This window comes from Staurois parvus, unplaced genomic scaffold (assembly GCF_062004578.1).
Source record: "Staurois parvus isolate SC_StPar_1 unplaced genomic scaffold, SC_StPar_1.0 ptg000147l, whole genome shotgun sequence".
Taxonomy (NCBI): domain Eukaryota; kingdom Metazoa; phylum Chordata; class Amphibia; order Anura; family Ranidae; genus Staurois; species Staurois parvus.
Window position 1 is genome coordinate 24328089 of NW_028317943.1, and position 18923 is coordinate 24347011.

The following is an 18923-nucleotide window of genomic DNA, read 5'->3' on the forward strand; positions in this document are numbered from 1 at the left end:
GGGGAAATGCAGACCAAGAGGTAAATGGAAATCTTCCATTGGGGATACCTGTTTCAAGGACAACTATCAAAGAGGAAAGTCCCCCTCATATTGGGAGATTTACTATAACTTCCTGATTCGCTTGGATCGAAATTTCCCTAGTGGTACACAGATGGCAAAAAAAAAAAAAATCTTGGTAGGGGTTTTAAACCTTCCCTACTTTATTTAAAACTAAAAAAAAATGTTTGGGCTATAGGTACACAGATTCATATGTTTGTTTTCATTTGTTTTCATTTTCTAGCATGTGCCTTAACCACTTGTCAACCACCAACAGTAAATTTACTGCTGGAGGGCAGCTTTCCCAGGCACCACAACATGTACGTTCCAAGGTTCATGCACACTGGCACACCCCCTGGGGCGCGCAGTGGCATGATCTCAATCACAGTGCTCAGTACCCAGCTGCTGTGAGCGGCCGGGTTATCATGTGATAACTATGACCAATCATAGCGATCACATAATAACGTAACAAAACTGTCATGAATCACATGATAACTGAGCCAATTACAGCACCCTGTACTAAGTGATAGCTGCAGGCAAATCACAGCATCACAATAGTAAACAGTGAGTCGTAAATGAAAGCCATTCATGACAGTTCAAATGATTGCCGTTACAGTGATCATCACTGTAACAAGCAATCACAGTGTAAAAAAAAAAAAATCCCTGATCACCCCCCAGAGTAGTACAGTGTCACTATGTATAAAAAACAAAAATGATTAAAACTTTTTTTTTTTTTACATTCTAGCACGAGTCAGTGTTCTAGATTACTGACATGACAGTCATATGATGACTCTGTACTGCACTAGTGACAGTATCTTTAAAAAAAATAAGTGTGTGTGTATGTGTGTGTGCATATATATATACATGTATGTATGTATGTATGTGTGTGTGTATATATATATATATATATATATATATATATATATATATATATATATATTTATGTATTTTATTGTCTTTTTTTTTTTTTTTTTTTGTGACAAACTCAGCATGCTTAATACCTTGGACAGTCTACTCTCCAAAAAGGGGTCATTTGGGGATATTTTGTACTGTCCTGGCATTTTAGTCCCTCAAGAAATGAGATAGGGTGTCCGTACATCAGGACTGATCAGTTTTCAAATATATATCCATAGTATGTAGACGCTGTAACTTTCACACAAACTAAATAATATACACTGATTTTGGGTTATTTTTACCAAATAAATGTCGCAGACTACATCATTTTGGCCTTAATGTATGAAGAAAGATTATTTGTTTGTTTTTTTAGTTTCTGTTACAGAATTTTGCAAAGTGTGTCCCCCCCCCCCCCCCAAATTTTGTTTTTGGTATTTTTTCATTTAAATAGCATTAACACCCCAGTGGTCATTAAATACCACCAAAAGAAAGCTCTATTTGTGTTAAAAAATGATATAAATATAATTTGGGTACAATGTTGCCTGACCGAGCAATTGCCCGTTAAAGTGGCGCAGTGCTGAATAGCAAAAAATGCCATGGTCATCAAGGGGATAAAATATTAGTGGATAAAATAGTGGTTAAATATTCTAGTTAGAATCTGGTTTGTTGCTATGGACAACAGCTTCACTGTTAATGCAGCACAGCTACTCATTTCTGTTGACTCAGAGATGTCCAATACATTCATCCAAAGTGCTCAGTGGCCAGTGCTGGTACCTGGCAGCACTGACATCTCAGGTTCAATTCCCACTGGGACCCTATTTGCATGGAGTTTGTATGGTTTTCCCATTTGTGTGGATTTACTCAGTGCCTTGCATTAGATTTACTGGCCCAAAATGAACCTACATTCTGCTTGTGTTATTGCAATAGGGATGTTGACATCTCAAATATATATATATATGCTACTGTGAGCTGTACTATATAATAAACAGATGACCCTACAAGAGGAGTAGAGTATGAAACTGGTATGTGGATGGTGTACTATTTATTTTTGAGTGGAAATCCTGTAATTATTAGACATGCAGTGTGCACTTTGATCTGCCTTGCTTCTGTTCATTGGCACTGTGGCATGTCCAGCAAATCCAAAAAGTGTGCACAATATGATATAGACCAACATATAATGGTTGTCAGAATTTCACACATAAGTGATTGGATTGGGTGGAATTTAATGGCTTGTGTTGAGACATTTACTGTGCCCTATGGACTAATCATGGGCTGTACATTGTGATGGCTATATCAATCTTATATAATCACCCTGCACAGACTGTTGCACATAAATTGGAGACAGGAGTTTGACAGGATACCATCTGGAGAAATGGAACATGGATGTGAGCCTTTTGAAGTCTGCTATTTTCAGAATGTGCTCACTGTTGCAGAGGACAATGCTATTTAGTCTGTAAACAAAGCAGCACTGTTTGTTATCGCCTTGATTTCTCAACCTCACTACCCACTCATAAAAAGGAAAGTGCAACATAAAAGCGTTGTGCTTGGATATGCAGTTATTTAATAAGTAGCAGTTATGTTTGACATGTCTGTTATTACTGAAAATTCACTATGCTTAGGTTGATTTGAATTCTCAACTTGTCTAATTGTAATTTGTTTGACCAACTTTAGACATCGCCTGAGCCCCAGCACCAGCTTTCAGCACCATTATTGTAATTTAGCTCATGCAGTAGGATGTTTTGTAGTTTCAAAATATTCTTTTTAACCACTTGCCTACCGAGCACTTTTACTTCCTTCGTGCCCAGGTCAATTTTCAGATTTCAGCACTCTCACACCTTGAATGACAGTTGCGCGGTCATGCAACATTGTACCCATATGAAATGTTTATAATTTTTTTTTAACACAAATAGAGCTTTCTTTTGGTGGTAATTAATCGCCACTGGGTGTTTTATTTTTTTGCACTATAAACAGAAAAGTGCAAAATTTTATAGTAGAAACAAACACTTTCTCTTTTTTTTTCAAATGTTTTGCAAACAGGTCATTTTTCTCCTTCACTGATGTGCGTTGATGAGGCTGCATTGATACGCAGCACTGACGGGCACTGATAGGCAGCAGTGATGAGGTGACACAGGCAGCACTGATGAGGTGGCACAGATAGGCAGCACTGATGAGGTGGCACAGATAGGCAGCACTGATGAGGTGGCACAGATAGGCAGCACTGATGAAGTGGCACTGGTGGGCATTGATGAGGAGGCACTGATAATGCTGTACTGATATGCAGCAATGATGGGCACTGATAGGCAGCACTGATCGGCGCAATTGCTGGGAGGCACTGTTGGGAACTGGTGGGTATCACTGCTGGGCACTGATAATCAGTGCCTATCTGCTCTGTGACAGTTGCCGATTATCGGCAGTACTTTCCTCACACTGTGACAGCGTGAGCAAATTGCAGCCGGTAACCGGCAACTGTATTTATTCGGTGATCTGCTGTGTCATTGGACACAGCTGATCACGTGGTAAAAGGCCACTGTGATTGGCCTTTTACCTCATCACATGATCAGCTGTGTCCGTAGGACACAGTGATCATGGAGATCGCCGAGTGCGTGCCGCTGGGGACGCGTGGGAGGGCACGTTCTGGGAGGACGTCTTATGGCGCCCTCCCAAAACTGGATAACCGCGCTGTAGCTGTCATTTGGCTATAGCACAGTTAGCAAGTGGTTAATATCAAAGCCTCCTATCAAAAGAATGCGGGGCCTGAACAAGGTCAGTGAGTCTGTGTTAGATTCAAATATTAAACTCATATGGAGAGTATTGCTTCCCTGTTTTTTCCCAACTACAACTTCCTCATTTCCTCTGCCTCTCTGTAGGGGCACGCCAAGGCTCCATCCTGACACCTCTTTTTTGGGGTGTGGTTGGGGCAGGGGTGGTAAAAACATGTCTTAACTATGGGGTTTTACCAAACTGCAAATGTAAATGAACCCTGACTGTTTTGAGCCCCCTATAAGGCTGCTTTCACATTGATCTGCTGCGCTTTATCTGCACCATGTGTGCAGCACAGTGCATCTGTGACTTTCCTGGGTTAGTTTAACCATAGATATCTATTATATCCAGCAGGTGTGGTGCACTTTCTGAAAGCTTACCAAAACTCCAGCATTCAGGAGCAGGAGTTGTGGTGTGCTTTCAGAAAGTACACCACACCTGCTGGATATAATAGAAGTCTATGGCTAAGCACAGCAAACCCAGGAAAGCTGCAGGGTACACTGCACTGCACCCGTGGTGTTGGTAAATCACAGCACATCACCCTGAAAGCAGCCCTATACTATTATTCCCAGTGTATTGCTTCACGCTGACCTGAAGATCTCTTCTTTCCTACTGCTGGCACCACTGTGGGGACCGCTAGCCGGGATAAGAGGTGGAGTACAGTTGGTACACTCCACGTGGGACAGGAGCCAGCACTACAGAGGAGGCATCGGTTTATGCGTCTCTTGCTCTCTACTACTGCTCAAACTTTACAAGTAGTCCCTCTACATTGCATTCTGTTTGATACTCTGGGATGGTGGGTCAGCAAGCCCAGACCATGATCTACCAGTCACCTGTCTACTGGTTGCAGACCCCCGCTATAGAGTGTCACTTGAATGATAGCTCTGAGTCTCCTGGAGGTGCTGATATCACATCAAGTATGAAAGCACCCAGCAACAGTCTCAGGTTATTTGGATGTCTACACAAGGGAGGATTTTACAGGCAAATAAAAAGCATAAAATACATTCAATGCACATATAGCTTACGTATCCTATGCTGCAGGAATAATTTTGGTTGAAATGAAGGTGAATATTATATATGTACACTTGTTTTTACCCCTTGCAGCTAGCAGAGGGTGAACTTGAGGTTATATCTCCAGTTTTTCTGGTGTCTGATTTACTGCTATGTTGTGAATAGCCTGAAAAGCCTGTATTGTGAATAGTCCTTAATACAAATTGCACACACATACATGCACACACCATCCCCCTTCTATAATTGTAGAGACATCTGGAGTTTCAGGTAGCCAAAGGTTGGCAGCAAGCATTGCAGTAATTCTAGGCTTACATTAGGGAAACTAGGATCATGTGTATGTTACGCTTCATGGCTATATCCTGTATTCCATGTTTAGTTGTAAAATGTTATACAAATAATAAAACATTTCTAAACATATATACTAACATGTTAATTTAATTGTTTTGGATATGTTTCCTTTCAAGTCTCTACAATATTTCACAGTTGTTTTTTTCTGTATTAGATTACTGCAGAATGTAGGTGTTCTAGTTTTACATACAGATAGAGAAAATACCTGAACCAGTAACAATACTGAACAAGGAACTGTACCCTGGGGCTAGAGAATGGTTCATGAAGGTTAGGGTCACATTCAGTTCAAATACTTAAACTGGTAAGGGATGTCAAGGAAGCTGCAAGCTAATCTATGACATATGAAGCAAGATTATAGTGTTTGTAAAGCAGTCTGAGACACTTAGACACAAATCACTGTTGCTTGTTAGATTCATGCTGCCATATGTTTGTTTATTTAAAGCGGAAGTCTGCCAAAAAATAAGACGTTCCCCAGCATCCACCCTCTCTGATGCCCTCTCATGAATTTTAACATGCACACGAAAACATACACATAGATACCTGCACATTAAAAAAAAAGTACTGGGGAAGGGGGGGAGGGGGGGGGGTCAGCTTTGGATAAAAGGTGGCTATTGCAGCAATGTTATTTTGTTTTGTTTTTTTTGTTTTTTACTATTTTATTTTGTTTAGCTCAAATCTCAATCACGTTGTATACAGGCAGCATAGATGATGTCATAAGCTTGGGCTCCTGCCCAAATGTTTCCTCTAGATACTAGGGATTGTTATTTAACATGGATGGGTGCTCACAGTGCAGATTTAGTTGTTCCTGGTAATTTTAAAGTCAACCTTTTACATCTGGCCATTTTATACTTCGCATGTAAGAAAACATGCACAAATGAAGATAGTTGTACAAATCCCGGTAAACTTGCACAGACATCAGCAATACACATAAACTGACATTTTCATTGTCCAGGGCTGTGTATAATATTGCATCATACCAGTCGTATGTGATGGCTGAATGTGTTTTGTGTTTTTTTTTCACGCTTTTACTTTTAAACCTTTATTTTCACCTGGTGAATAACTCGCTATACTATTATCTAGGATGGAGCAGCATTGTCACCCTTGTAAAGGACCTGTGCTTGGCCTACAGAACATTTCTCCCTCTCCATAATATGGAGGGGTTGTCCTCTGTAGCTCGAAGACGTGACCTGGGGAGAGCTGTTTTGGGCGCAGTGGGCTCACTACAGAAAATTAGCAGCTCACAATATTTTCTGCTATGGTCAACAAGTATGGTTTGTACTTCTCAAAGTAGTAATAACAAACCATGTTCAATGGTATCCTTAACAGACCAAAAGAGAGCAAATAAGAAAAGTCCCATAGTTTGAGTTTTCCACAGACATCAAGAAAAAACATTTACTATGTCTTATTTGTAAGCTTCGGCATGTCAAAGCACTTTTTTTTTGGATAAAACTGTGTGATAGTCCACATGCGACTCCCAAAACAATATTTGGTGAACTTTCTTTATGTAATAGGATCAATGTGGTATACTTGAAGTATAGATAAAGGTTTGGGTACTTGTGGCTTGAGCCGCAGAATAAACTTCTGTTTCTCAAACTCCAGCCGTAATATGTCCCATTAAAGCATAATGGTGAAATCTAAATTTTTTTAAAATCTGGCAGTACTTACGGGAAGTGTTTCTCATGCTGGTGGTTGCTATGTTAATTAAAATCTTCATTCCTCTTCTCCCCCAATTATCCAGCAGCTGTGATCTTCTGGTACTGCAGAGGTTAATACAAGCAGCTGGACCTGTCACAGGCACTCCTCAAAAGTCCTGACGGTGGCCACCCCTTTATGTGCTCCCTGCTCCGTTCATAACAGCTACACTATTGTTTTCCCCAATGAAAGGCACTCTTCAATTGGAGGACAAGCAGATGAATGAAAGGTCGTCCTCTAATTGTAGAGCTTTTTCAATGCCAAAAGCGAGTACAGGAAATACAACTTTTATGATAGAGCAGGGGCACAGAAAGGGCGGGCATAGTCGACACTATCCAGAAGAGCAGAGGACTAATGTTTTCACCAACATAGCAGCCACCAGCACAAGAGACGCTTCGCATTCATTTTAAGTACCGTTCCAGTTTATTTAAAAAAAAAAACTTCTGCTAAATTTCAGCCTAAGTTCTCCAGCTCTGCTTCTCTACATCGTTGTCTGATTTACAAAAGCTGGAATGATGCTGAAACTGTTACCCATAACAAACAGATTAATTGACTCCTTTAACAGACAAAACCATGTAATAAGTAATTGTCCCACTTCTTCATATTTTGTAAATCAGCTCTACATCAGGGGAGGCAGCTTTCTGCTGGCATCTTCCCAAAATTGAACATATCATTGGAGGATGGACTTTAAAATATTATTTTGACACACCACTAAATTGTTTGTATCTACCAGATTTTGTTTTTTTTCTCAGATATTTTTTATGCAAACCCTTTTTGTAACTTTGTTTGCAGAGTGTGAGCCAATTGAAGCCATAGCAAAATTTGATTATATTGGAAGATCTGCACGGGAACTGTCCTTTAAAAAGGGTGCATCACTTCTTTTATATCACCGTGCTTCTGACGACTGGTGGGAAGGAAGACACAATGGAATTGACGGCCTAGTGCCCCACCAGTACATTGTGGTACAAGACATGTAAGTCTTATGAAGCAATCTGAAAATGACAAATGTTACACAGATTTCAATCTATTGTGATATAGTATTGTGCTACACTATTTGTCTAAAAGATTTCTGCCTGACTAATGTTATTTTTCTTAATGTTTAGGGATGATACATTTTCTGATTCCTTAAGCCAAAAGGCAGATAGTGAAGCTAGTAGTGGGCCAGTAACAGAAGACAAATCATCATCCAAGGACATCAATTCACCAACTGACAGATATCCTGATTTATATTCAGGAAGGTAAGAGCCCCCACTCTAAATAGTTCTGTAAAAATCATCTATACAGGCATGTGTCCACATTCTGAGATCAGCTAGACAAATTACTTACTTTTAAGGTATAATGCTACTAAGTTATCATTTTAAGAATAACTCTAGTAATTGCTCATTTTTGGCGGAAATCATATTTTGCATACTTACCCCTGTTGTAGAACTATATACAATTTACTGAATCCTGTCTTAGTCAAAACCCTGTTCCTCAACTATTGTGTAAAATTCAGCTTTTAGCAGTGATTACATATCTTCTGCTTTTAAGGACTGATAAATGGCAAATTTTCATTGCAAATAAAAAATCTGAGAGAAAATGCTTTTTCAACAAACATTTGTTTAAAACCATATTTTTTTAATAATTTTATCGAAGACCAAGACGGAGAATCGATCCACCTCCTCCCTCTCGGCGTTCAGGCGGGACTAGTGATATTCACTGTCCAGTTCACCCACCACAGCCCCTTAACAACACTTCAATGGAAATTGGATCTTCCAACATTTTGAGTCATTGTAGCCCACGTGCCCTCCTACAGAATCGTAACCTCAATACTGACAGTCCAGAACGTAGACGGAAACCAGGTCATGGAAGTCTTACCAATATCAGCAGACATGATTCCCTGAAAAAGATAAACAGCCCTCCAATACGAAGGTCTACATCATCTGGCCAGTACACCAACTTTAATGACCACAAGCCTCTTGACCCAGAGAGTATTGCTCAGGTATGTAGAGGAAATTAAAGCAGATGTTGTCAGTGTCAAAATATTGCTGTGATATTGAATACCAATGCGATTGTTGGGAATACTAATTGGAAGTTTTAATGGGGCACTGAGAATACTACAGACTGGTTAAATGTGAGGAACCATTTTTTAATAACTGCTACAATCTTCAATCTTTTGACTTGTTTAAAATGTTACAGTTCAACAGTGTCACCTAAGGAATACTGAGCATATCACAATGTATGACCAGTTTGCAGTGCACTCTGAAAAAGTTCTGTATGTGCTAAGCGGGTAATGATTATTCAGTGGTGCCATTCACACTGTCAGCAGTGTTTACCTATGTTTAGCTGCTGTCAGTTTTAGCTGCTTTAAGAGAATTAGAATTTATTGCATCCAGGATCCAATAAGAAACGGGAAAAAGAAGCACACACCACAAAGTAGCATCCAGCAAACCTGGCGCACAAGCGATATTCCAAGCTGCAGTACCTTGCTATGCCTTAACCTGTTTTATCCCGCTTCAGCTGTTAACTGTTACTGTACACTTTCACTTCAAAGTGCATTAACCTTTTTTTAGTAGACTCTTTTCATTAACCTTTTATTTTGATTGATCCATTCAGAATACATAAACTTTTGCAGTGCTTCCTCCAGTCATTGCATGCATTCCAATCACAATCTTATTTGTTGTGCACTCCCCTTCCCATGTGTACATTGAATAATGCTGGCTGCTTAGCTGTATGCATTATATCAGGCTGGACAAGTCCCAGTCGTCTGGTTACCATGGTGACCCGGTATTCAATACTGGCAACCCAGTATTGAAAGCACTTGCTGTTTTATTAACTGTAGTTCCACCATCCACCTCTAGATAACACCTAGTAGAAATGGGATTTCCTTAAAGCAGCACTAAAGGCAGAGTCATTCCCTTTTTCAACTGTCCCTCTATTGTCGGCATCTTCTGTGTGCTGGTTTTCAAGTTTTCCATTGGCTGGTGCAGGATGATATTACTCCTGTGCATGCGGAAGAGCTAGTCATTGCGGCACACAAGATTGGACAGATACAGAAAGCTGAGCTACACTTGCGCAGCTCCGCTTACATTCCGTGGGTCGCTGTGATCAGGCAGGTAGGCGTAGTTTATTGCAGAAGAGACCTTGCATGTTTTTTCTGCAATTAAAAGAATGCCCTCTCACAGTGGGTTACAGCAGAACTGTATTGTAGACGAACGTAGTGCCCAACCCCTTCTCACAAACTCGTGACAAACGACCAGCCAATCTTACACTGTGCTGTCACTTGCATAACAATATCACTCTCTGATTCATCCTGCACAAAGATTTTCCAGCTCACCGGACCAAAATCTAAGTGCTGCAGCCTGAGAGCAATTGTCTCTGGGTTAACTTGCTAAGCAATTAACTCTTTAAGCTACCACCACCACCTTTTGACTGAGAGGGCGGAAACTTATTTATCTTAGCAATAACAACTATTATTTTAGAATAAACGTCTGTAACACACACTGTCACCACAGACAGGTATGTTCAGAGATTTGTAATCTAAAAGCACTCTTCAAGAGACAGGGATTCTTTAGTTTGCATTAGAAGTCTTAGGGACAGTTTTAACACTAGAGTAACTAATAGAGTTTAATAATTAAAAGCTCAAAATGGTGCAAATAAAATATTTCCAGACAAAATGTTACAAAGAAATAAAGAAACCATAAAGCAACAGAGAATTAAAAAGACCTTGGAAAGGAAGAATACGTGCACAATCCTTGGTTTTAGCAGAGTTCAATCAATAAGCAAGGTGTTATTGGCTCTCATAACTTGACATATGTTCCGTAGTTGATGGTAAAACGAGAGATTACCCCACAGGTCCTGCCTGTTTTTTGTGGTATCAAAGGGGTGTTGACAGAGACCATCTAACCAATCATCCAGTTTAAGGGGTGGGTGCTGTCTCAAATACAGTTTCTTAGAAGTATTAATATTTTTGAATGCCTACAGTTTACAGTCTGCTACCATGCAGATTATTGTCCTGCATGAAATTAGCTTCAAAATGGATATACAGTCAGGTCCATAAATATTGGGACATCGACACAATTCTAACATTTTTGGCTCTATACACCACCACAATGGATTTGAAATGAAACAAACAAGATGTGCTTTAACTGCAGACTGTCAGCTTTAATTTGAGGGTATTTACATACAAATCAGGTGAACAGTGTAGGAATTACAACAGTTTGCATATGTGTCTCCCACTTGTTAAGGGACCAAAAGTAATGGGACAGAATAATAATCATAAATCAAACTTTCACTTTTTAATACTTGGTTGCAAATTCTTTGCAGTCAATTACAGCCTGAAGTCTGGAACGCATAGACATCACCAGACGCTGGGTTTCATCCCTGGTGATGCTCTGCCAGGCCTCTACTGCAACTGTCTTCAGTTCCTGCTTGTTCTTGGGGCATTTTCCCTTCAGTTTTGTCTTCAGCAAGTGAAATGCATGCTCAATCGGATTCAGGTCAGGTGATTGACTTGGCCATTGCATAACATTCCACTTCCTTCCCTTAAAAAACTCTTTGGTTGCTTTTGCAGTATGCTTTGGGTCATTGTCCATCTGCACTGTGAAGCGGCGTCCAATGAGTTCTGAAGCATTTGGCTGAATATGAGCAGATAATATTGCCCGAAACACTTCAGAATTAATCCTGCTGCTTTTGTCAGCAGTCACATCATCAATAAATACAAGAGAACCAGTTCCATTGGCAGCCATACATGCCCACACCATGACACTACCACCATAATGCTTCACTGATGAGGTGGTATGCTTAGGATCAGGAGCAGTTCCTTTCCTTCTCCATACTCTTCTCTTCCCATCACTCTGGTATAAGTTGATCTCGGTCTCATCTGTCCATAGGATGTTCCAGAACTGTGAAGGCTTTTTTAGATGTCGTTTGGCAAACTCTAATCTGGCCTTCCTGTTTTTGAGGCTCACCAATGGTTTACATCTTGTGGTGAACCCTCTGTATTCACTCTGGTGAAGTCTTCTTTTGATTGTTGACTTTGACACACATACACCTACCTCCTGGAGAGTGTTCTTGATCTGGCCAACTGTTGTGAAGGGTGTTTTCTTCACCAGGGAAAGAATTCTTCGGTCATCCACCACAGTTGTTTTCCGTGGTCTTCCAGGTCTTTTGGTGTTGCTGAGCTCACTGGTGCATTCCTTCTTTTTAAGAATGTTCCAAACAGTTGTTTTGGCCACACTTAATGTTTTTGCTATCTCTCTAATGGGTTTGTTTTGTTTTTTCAGCCTAATGATGGCTTGCTTCACTGATAGTGACAGCTCTTTGGATCTCATCTTGAGAGTTGACAGCAACAGATTCCAAATGCAAATAGCACACTTGAAATTAACTCTGGACCTTTTATCTGCTCATTGTAATTGAGATAATGAGGGAATAACACACACCTGGCCATGGAACAGCTGAGAAGCCAATTGTCCCATTACTTTTGGTCCCTTAACAAGTGGGAGGCACATATGCAAACTATTGTAATTCCTACACCGTTCACCTGATTTGGATGTAAATACCTTCAAATTAAAGCTGACAGTCTGCAGTTAAAGCACATCTTGTTTGTTTCATTTCAAATCCATTGTGGTGGTGTATAGAGACAAAAATGTTAGAATTGTGTAGATGTCCCAATATTTATGGACCTGACTGTAGATCTAGCAGGTCTCAGATATCCATTTCTCATAGGAGGGGTGCGGAGACCTAATCCACTCTGGTACCTCATAGCATAGGGATGTTTTGGTTCAAAATGCTACCCAATAACTGCTGAAGGTGAATATGACTTTATTCTGGCTATACTGTCAGAATTTCAGAAGTTATGAAACATGCTGAAGTTTTAGAATCTTGGCTGATAAGCCATCTATCAGAAGTGGGTATTCCAGTAAGGCATTTATGACCCAAGGTCTGTTAGGTCTCTGAATTGTTCAAGCTTGCGAGGGTGACAGTTTTATTAGGGTTTTTAGAGGCTGGAATGGGATTGGACTAATAGGCTTGACAGGGCCTGTAGCTGTCCTGGTGTGATAAGAAGGCTTTGGCATCAGTTAACAGTTGTGTATTGTATAAACTGAAGGATAGAGCGGGGGGGGGAGAGTTCACTGTGCTGTGCCTTCTTATGACAAGACGGCATAGGAGACTTGTGACATGACAAAATTGCCACACTACACACCGCTTTGTGTGTGCCCAGTACACACGACCATTACACAGACTACCAAACACTTGTGCATTTCGGTGATGTCTCCCTTCCACACACTATATCTTACTGTTTATTCTGAGCAATCCGGTGCTTATCAGTTCAGCTTTTTACTGCTAATAACAACTGTCATTGACTACCAGTGGCTCCAACGTGAAATGCTGCTGGAACCTGCAGGAACCACTGATTTGCTCTTTTTATATGGCACTTTTTTTTTTTAAACATACTCTGGATCCAATTGGTTAAAATACCAGTGTAATGTAAGTTAAAAACACTTTGTGTCTCCTATAGCCAAGAAGATTCACATATTTGTACTCTTTTTGTCGGGTTGGTGGAAACTCCCTTTTTGACATTAAACAGAAATTTATATATATTGTGTATTTTGTGGTGTTTGATATCCTACCCTACCATAAGTCTCCTGGGATAAAGGACACAGAGGTCAATTCAGTAAGAGATAAATACTGTATGGACTTTGCGTTAAAATAACTCATGCAGGATTTACAGCAGGGGTGCTCAACCTGTGGTCCACGGGCCACATCTGGCCTTTCACCTCAAACTGAATGCAGGAGTTTTAGTGCGCTTTCAGAAAGTGCTCCACACTTGCAAGATATAATAGATGTCTATGGCATAGTGCAGCTAACCTGCAGGAAAGCTGCAGGTGCACTGCGCGGCACCCACAGTACCAGTAAACCAAAGCGCATCGCTGTGAAAGCAGCTTCATAGGGGGCTCAGGACAGTAAGGGCTTGTTTACATTTGCAGTTGGGGGGGCATAAAACCCCATAGTTGAGACGTGTTTTTACCACCCACGCAACCACTGCTGTAGCGTTGGGTTCCTGTGCTTTCCTCCCTGTCACATTTTGTTTTACACTTGGACAGGAGGGGTAGTGGGGGTGGAATATACAGGAACCGATCCCTCTCCATTTTCCTCCTGCAGCTGCTGAAAGCCAGCTTCTCCTCCTCTCCATCCCACCAGCAGCTCCACGGCTGCAAGAAGAAAATGTTCATTATGCTATTCAAAATAAAAAATTTGGAAACTAGAACCACATCATTGTGCTGCTTGCTCTTCTAAATATTGAGCACCTCTGATTTACAGTATCTCAGAAGAAGACAATTCAATAAAAAAGAAAAAAGCGTTAATTACTGCATACTCATACTGATGCCCACCAAGACACGTCTGATCCTGCCGCTTCTGTCACTATTGAGCCATTTGTTTGTTTTAGTGGCGGGATCCGGAAATGACATCCAATCTGTCGCTTCCCTCACCCTGAATAACATTTCCAGGTCCCCACTCTAAAGATAACAAAGGGGTGAGTTCACCTGGGTGATGTAATTTGCCAAATATGGGTATGTCCATTTGGTCAGTGACCTCTTTGATTTATGAGAGCACGTGGGTAGTATATTGTGAGTGAGAAAACCTGTGGGTCAGTACTGTGCTGTCATCATTATGGTTCATTCTGTGTCCTGAACAAACACACATTGGCTGCTAAGTCCTTTTATTCTTAGTGATTAGTGTGATACAAGCCATAAAAAGACTGACCTTGTTGTTTTTGCCTCCCAAGCAGGATATAGAGGAGACCATGAACACAGCCCTGAATGAGCTGCGTGAGCTTGAGCGACAAAGTACTGCCAAGCATGCCCCAGATGTGGTGCTAGATACACTGGAGCAGATTAAGAACTCTCCCACCTCTTCAACATCAACAGAATCATTAAGTCCTCACCATAATGTCATGATGAAGAACACAGAGCCCCAAATCCGACGTAGTACTAGCACTTCTAGTGAAACAATGAGTACATTTAAGCCTATGGTGACTCCTAGAATGGGAGTGCAACTGAAACCACCAGCTCTAAGACCAAAACCTGCTGTCCTACCAAAAACTAATCCTGGCCTAGGAGCAGCATCACAACCTTCACAAGGGGCAGCAGATAAGTCTTGCACAATGTGATGTTACCCTGCCAAGATATAACAAGTAACTGGAGATGCCATGGTTTTACAGGAACATACCACCTGTGACTATTCTGAGACTTTTTTTTTTTTTTTTTTTTAACTGGACGATGATATGTGTTTACAACAGTAGAAACACATAGATACTACTTGAATTCATGCTGCACAAATTTTATAGTTTGCAACAGATCACAAATTGCTTCCCACTTAGAGATTTTCCATCTAAAGTGCATAGAGTGTGGGTATATATATATATAATATGTATTTTTTTTTTTTGCGCTTCATGTGTTAAGAATTTATGAACACAGAGGCTTACTTGGTTTGTAGAGCAGCTTAGAATACCTGATAGCAGTAATGTGATAGAGCTATTAAATGACATTCCTTTGCAGCCTTACTGCCTGCTTAATAAAGAATCCTGTGGTGGATCCCAAGCAAGTACCCCTCCAGACAGAGTCCAGGACTTATATAACCACTGTTGATGTTTTTGTAGCTGTATATCTTCCTTATAACAGTGAGCCTAACCTGTTAATGTGTACAGTATGCACTGCATGTGGTTCTTATTCTAGGTATATGTGGAATCTCTATGCATAGAGATGGATATATATACAGAAGAAACATTTTGCACACGCATTCTGCAGATGTGATGAACAATGTACTGCTGTACAGAAATATTTCTGTGCTTGGCTGGATTACTCATTAGCTATAGGCATGTGTCTGCAGGTGCCATTAAGCTAAAGAGTGGCTAGTAGTCAGCTGTAGTGGAGCTGTTAGAATATAGAAAAACAGTGTTTTTTTTTTTTTGTTTTTTTTTTTCTCTCGTAATCTTGTATTTCTTACTGCTTGGGGGGGCATTAAGCTGTGCAGTTGTGCACTCAGAGTTGTGAAATAACACTATTACGTTGTATAAATACAGAATGGTGCCTGAGGAGGTTACGTTCCCCGTTTCCCTTCCCCCTGCACACATGATCCAGTTTGCCACTTGCCAAAGCGGGAAGTCCTTAACCACTTCACGGACTAGCTGAGTGCTGAGCAATAACCACAGCAGATATATTTGGATATGTTTATATATAAAATTAGCACAGTATTAATATCCGTTCCATTAGAGAAGGTGGTTGGGTGACCCAGATGTAATACATTTATTTAACAGTTTACTTGCATCTCATAGCGATGCAATGTTTGTTTTTTTATTATTATTATCTGCCTGTTAATCTACTAATATTGTATGGGTTATGTTTTTCCTGATTTACATGAGAAAACATAGTAGCAGATATTACTTTTCTATCCAAATGTACAAACTGCACAATCTAGGTAACATGGTAGTGTAGCTTAGGTCTAAAATGTCAACAAATGCAGGTACTATCATATTCCTTAATTATATATATTTTCTTTTTTTAATCATTTTAGTTGTATATATGACTTGTATATTCTAGAAATTACAGTCACCTCATCACTTGAGGCTTTTTTTATATAATTTTTTTTTCGGTCTGTTTCAGGTTAATGCACTCATGATAGAATTATGATTTTAGTGCTCTACAATTCTATTCTAAGACATTGGCCCAGATAAGTGTGGTAGAGGCAGCAAACTTTCCTAGCTATTCATCCGGGATTGCACTTGCATACTATCTCTATAAACCGCTAAATCGTTCTAGGTATTTTCAATCTCGAGAATGAAGCCTTTTTAGAACTTGATCTGGGAGAATTATTTTAAGATGTGAGCAGTGCTTCCATCTTTTAAAGGTGGGGGCAGGTAAAATTAACACCTTTTAGAATGTCTTTTTAATGCAGAGCATTAACATTCCTGTACTAGTACACTACTGTTACCAATAAAAATAGACCCACTGGCACTATGTGTCCACTATGCGGAGGGCCGTCATTGTGTACAAGTGCTATACCTCTTCACTGCAGCCTGTAACTGAAGCTGAGCCCAGGAGCTTGGCTGCTCTAGATACAGCTGTGTCCTCACATGAATATAGATGACACTAGCAACTCACAGGAACAAACTGGAACTCACTACTGTTGTTCAAACACAGGATTAGCCTGGTACTGTTCTTTTTTCAGTCATTGTGACATTATGAGTTAAATACATGTCTTTAAACAGTTGGAAGTGTGTATATTTCTCAATAGATTTAGTGTATTACAAGAGTATATTAGGAGCAATGCATCTGAGTGTACTGCCAGTTACATGTGTAGTTTGATGGTTCTAGGTATTTCCAGTACTGTAGGTGGTTGTGTATAACAGGCCAGTCACATGGTCAGCGGGGCCTTTATGGAGTTATTCCCACTACTGGCATATCTCCTGCACAGCCAGCTGTCTGTATTGTCTGTTTATTACAGCTAGCATTTTATTTTTTGTTGACTGTTATTTAAATTGTGTCAGTGTACATCTGTAGTATGTACATGTGAAAGTGCCTTTAAACATTTAGAGGACCTTCAACTTTTTACTCCACATATTACATTTCCATAGCATTCAGACTCATTCTCAAAAAAGGTGAAATATACTGAAAAATAAATGTGTGACTCTCATTAAAAAAAAAAAAAGACTTTACTGTTAAAACTGTTGTGATTATGCACTTTTATGTACAGTACTATACATTTTGGCATGTGCCATTTACAGGCTTCAACATCCATCCAGGTTTGTTCCTCCATAGGTTTTCTTTATAATAAAGAATACAGTCCTGTCAATCATTGTCTGATTTTTTTTTTTTTTTTTTTAACAGCTGTCTTGTATTGTGAATTTGGAACATGTGTTCATTTTTTCCTATGTGCTCTAAAGGCGATTGTGGAATGTTTAAAAGAAAGCGTTTTTTTTGTAATTCATTTTAGACCAAAGATGACTGATTTGGGATCAGAACTTATAAGATGGGTCTGGCATTCTGCACAGATCTGCTGCTTTTTATACACTTTTTGTCATCATGGTATGCAGTTTTGTTTTTTCTATGTAAATACTAAACCTAGTGTAAAAGGGGGAACTCTGACATAGTTACCAAATAGTTCCAGCAACAAAGGTGTTTTCTGATCATCAGCAACCCAGGTGTCCCCATGAGTGAACAGGAAAGGCTAGAAAGCCTGGGTAATGCCATCAAAATTTCCAAGATGTTAACAGTTCTTGATCCCAGAGAAATCATCTTTAGGTTTTGGTATCTAGTTAGAGTGTTCCATTAAAATACAAGTTTAAAGTTTTGAATGGTGTTCTTTAATTAACCATTTTAGTTTCAACTTAATAAAGCAATTATATTCTCAGGTTATGATGATGTGTCAACTTCTTTACAAATTGCTGACCATACATACATACATACATACATTTTATGATAGTTTTTATATAGCTGCCATCTATAAATTGTATCTCAGAGCGGCAGAAAGAGAGTTAAGGCTTCCTTTTGATATTGAGGTCATACATCTGGCATGAGTGGAAGTGTAGGTGTGATATGCTACTGATTGGCAGAATGAATGTGAAATCATGGCATGTGCGGGGGTTATAGGAGATAAAGTTGCACACTAAAAGCATATTCCATAAAAAGACATAATGTTCACTGTATAAATGCGTATGACTCATGTTGGAACAAAGCCTGCGTCAGCTGTTCATAGAGTCAGACTTAATGTAGCCCAGCACCAGCTGTGATGTTTCTTTATCATCCTATACATCAGGAAATAAGCTGCATTCAGAGGGAAACTGTGTCCCACTGGCAAGGAGATGTTACTAGGCAGAGTGCTACTCTGATGACAAGACAACTGTGGTCATGTCTTCTAAAATTTGGTTTGTTAAATGCCCAGGACCTCCAAGTTTTAGAATTGGTAATCATGATAGTTTTTTTTGGGGGGGTTCCCCAACAGAAGTGGAGTTACACATTGAGCAGAGCATGTATAGGGCATTTCATTTTCACTGTACAGTTTGTCCAGGAGAATGGGGGTAAAGTGGTACATTTTTCAAGTTGTGTAATCCATTCTATGCAGATAGATTTTTTTGTTTTATAAATCTTCATGTAAGCTATTTATAATTACAGGACAATAAAAAAATAGATGTCTGCTACTGC

At 39.8% G+C, this 18923-nt stretch overlaps 1 protein-coding gene across 7 annotated transcripts in view; it reads left to right on the forward strand.

The window, feature by feature from the left end:
• The window catches only part of SRGAP1 (SLIT-ROBO Rho GTPase activating protein 1), a 228654-nt gene extending 210522 nt beyond the window's left edge, over positions 1–18132 (forward strand). For 4 of the 7 annotated variants that reach the window (XM_089674139.1, XM_089674140.1, XM_089674135.1 and 1 more), the window contains 4 exons: positions 7534–7714; positions 7845–7979; positions 8377–8722; positions 14510–18132. In XM_089674139.1, coding sequence (XP_089530265.1) covers positions 7534–7714; positions 7845–7979; positions 8377–8722; positions 14510–14893 — 1046 coding nt within the window. In that variant the 3' untranslated portion in view covers positions 14894–18132. The remainder of the gene's footprint in view (positions 1–7533; positions 7715–7844; positions 7980–8376; positions 8723–14509) is intronic. The other 3 variants (XM_089674141.1, XM_089674136.1, XM_089674138.1) reach the window with 1 other exon arrangement.
• Positions 18133–18923: the final 791 nt, after the last annotated feature.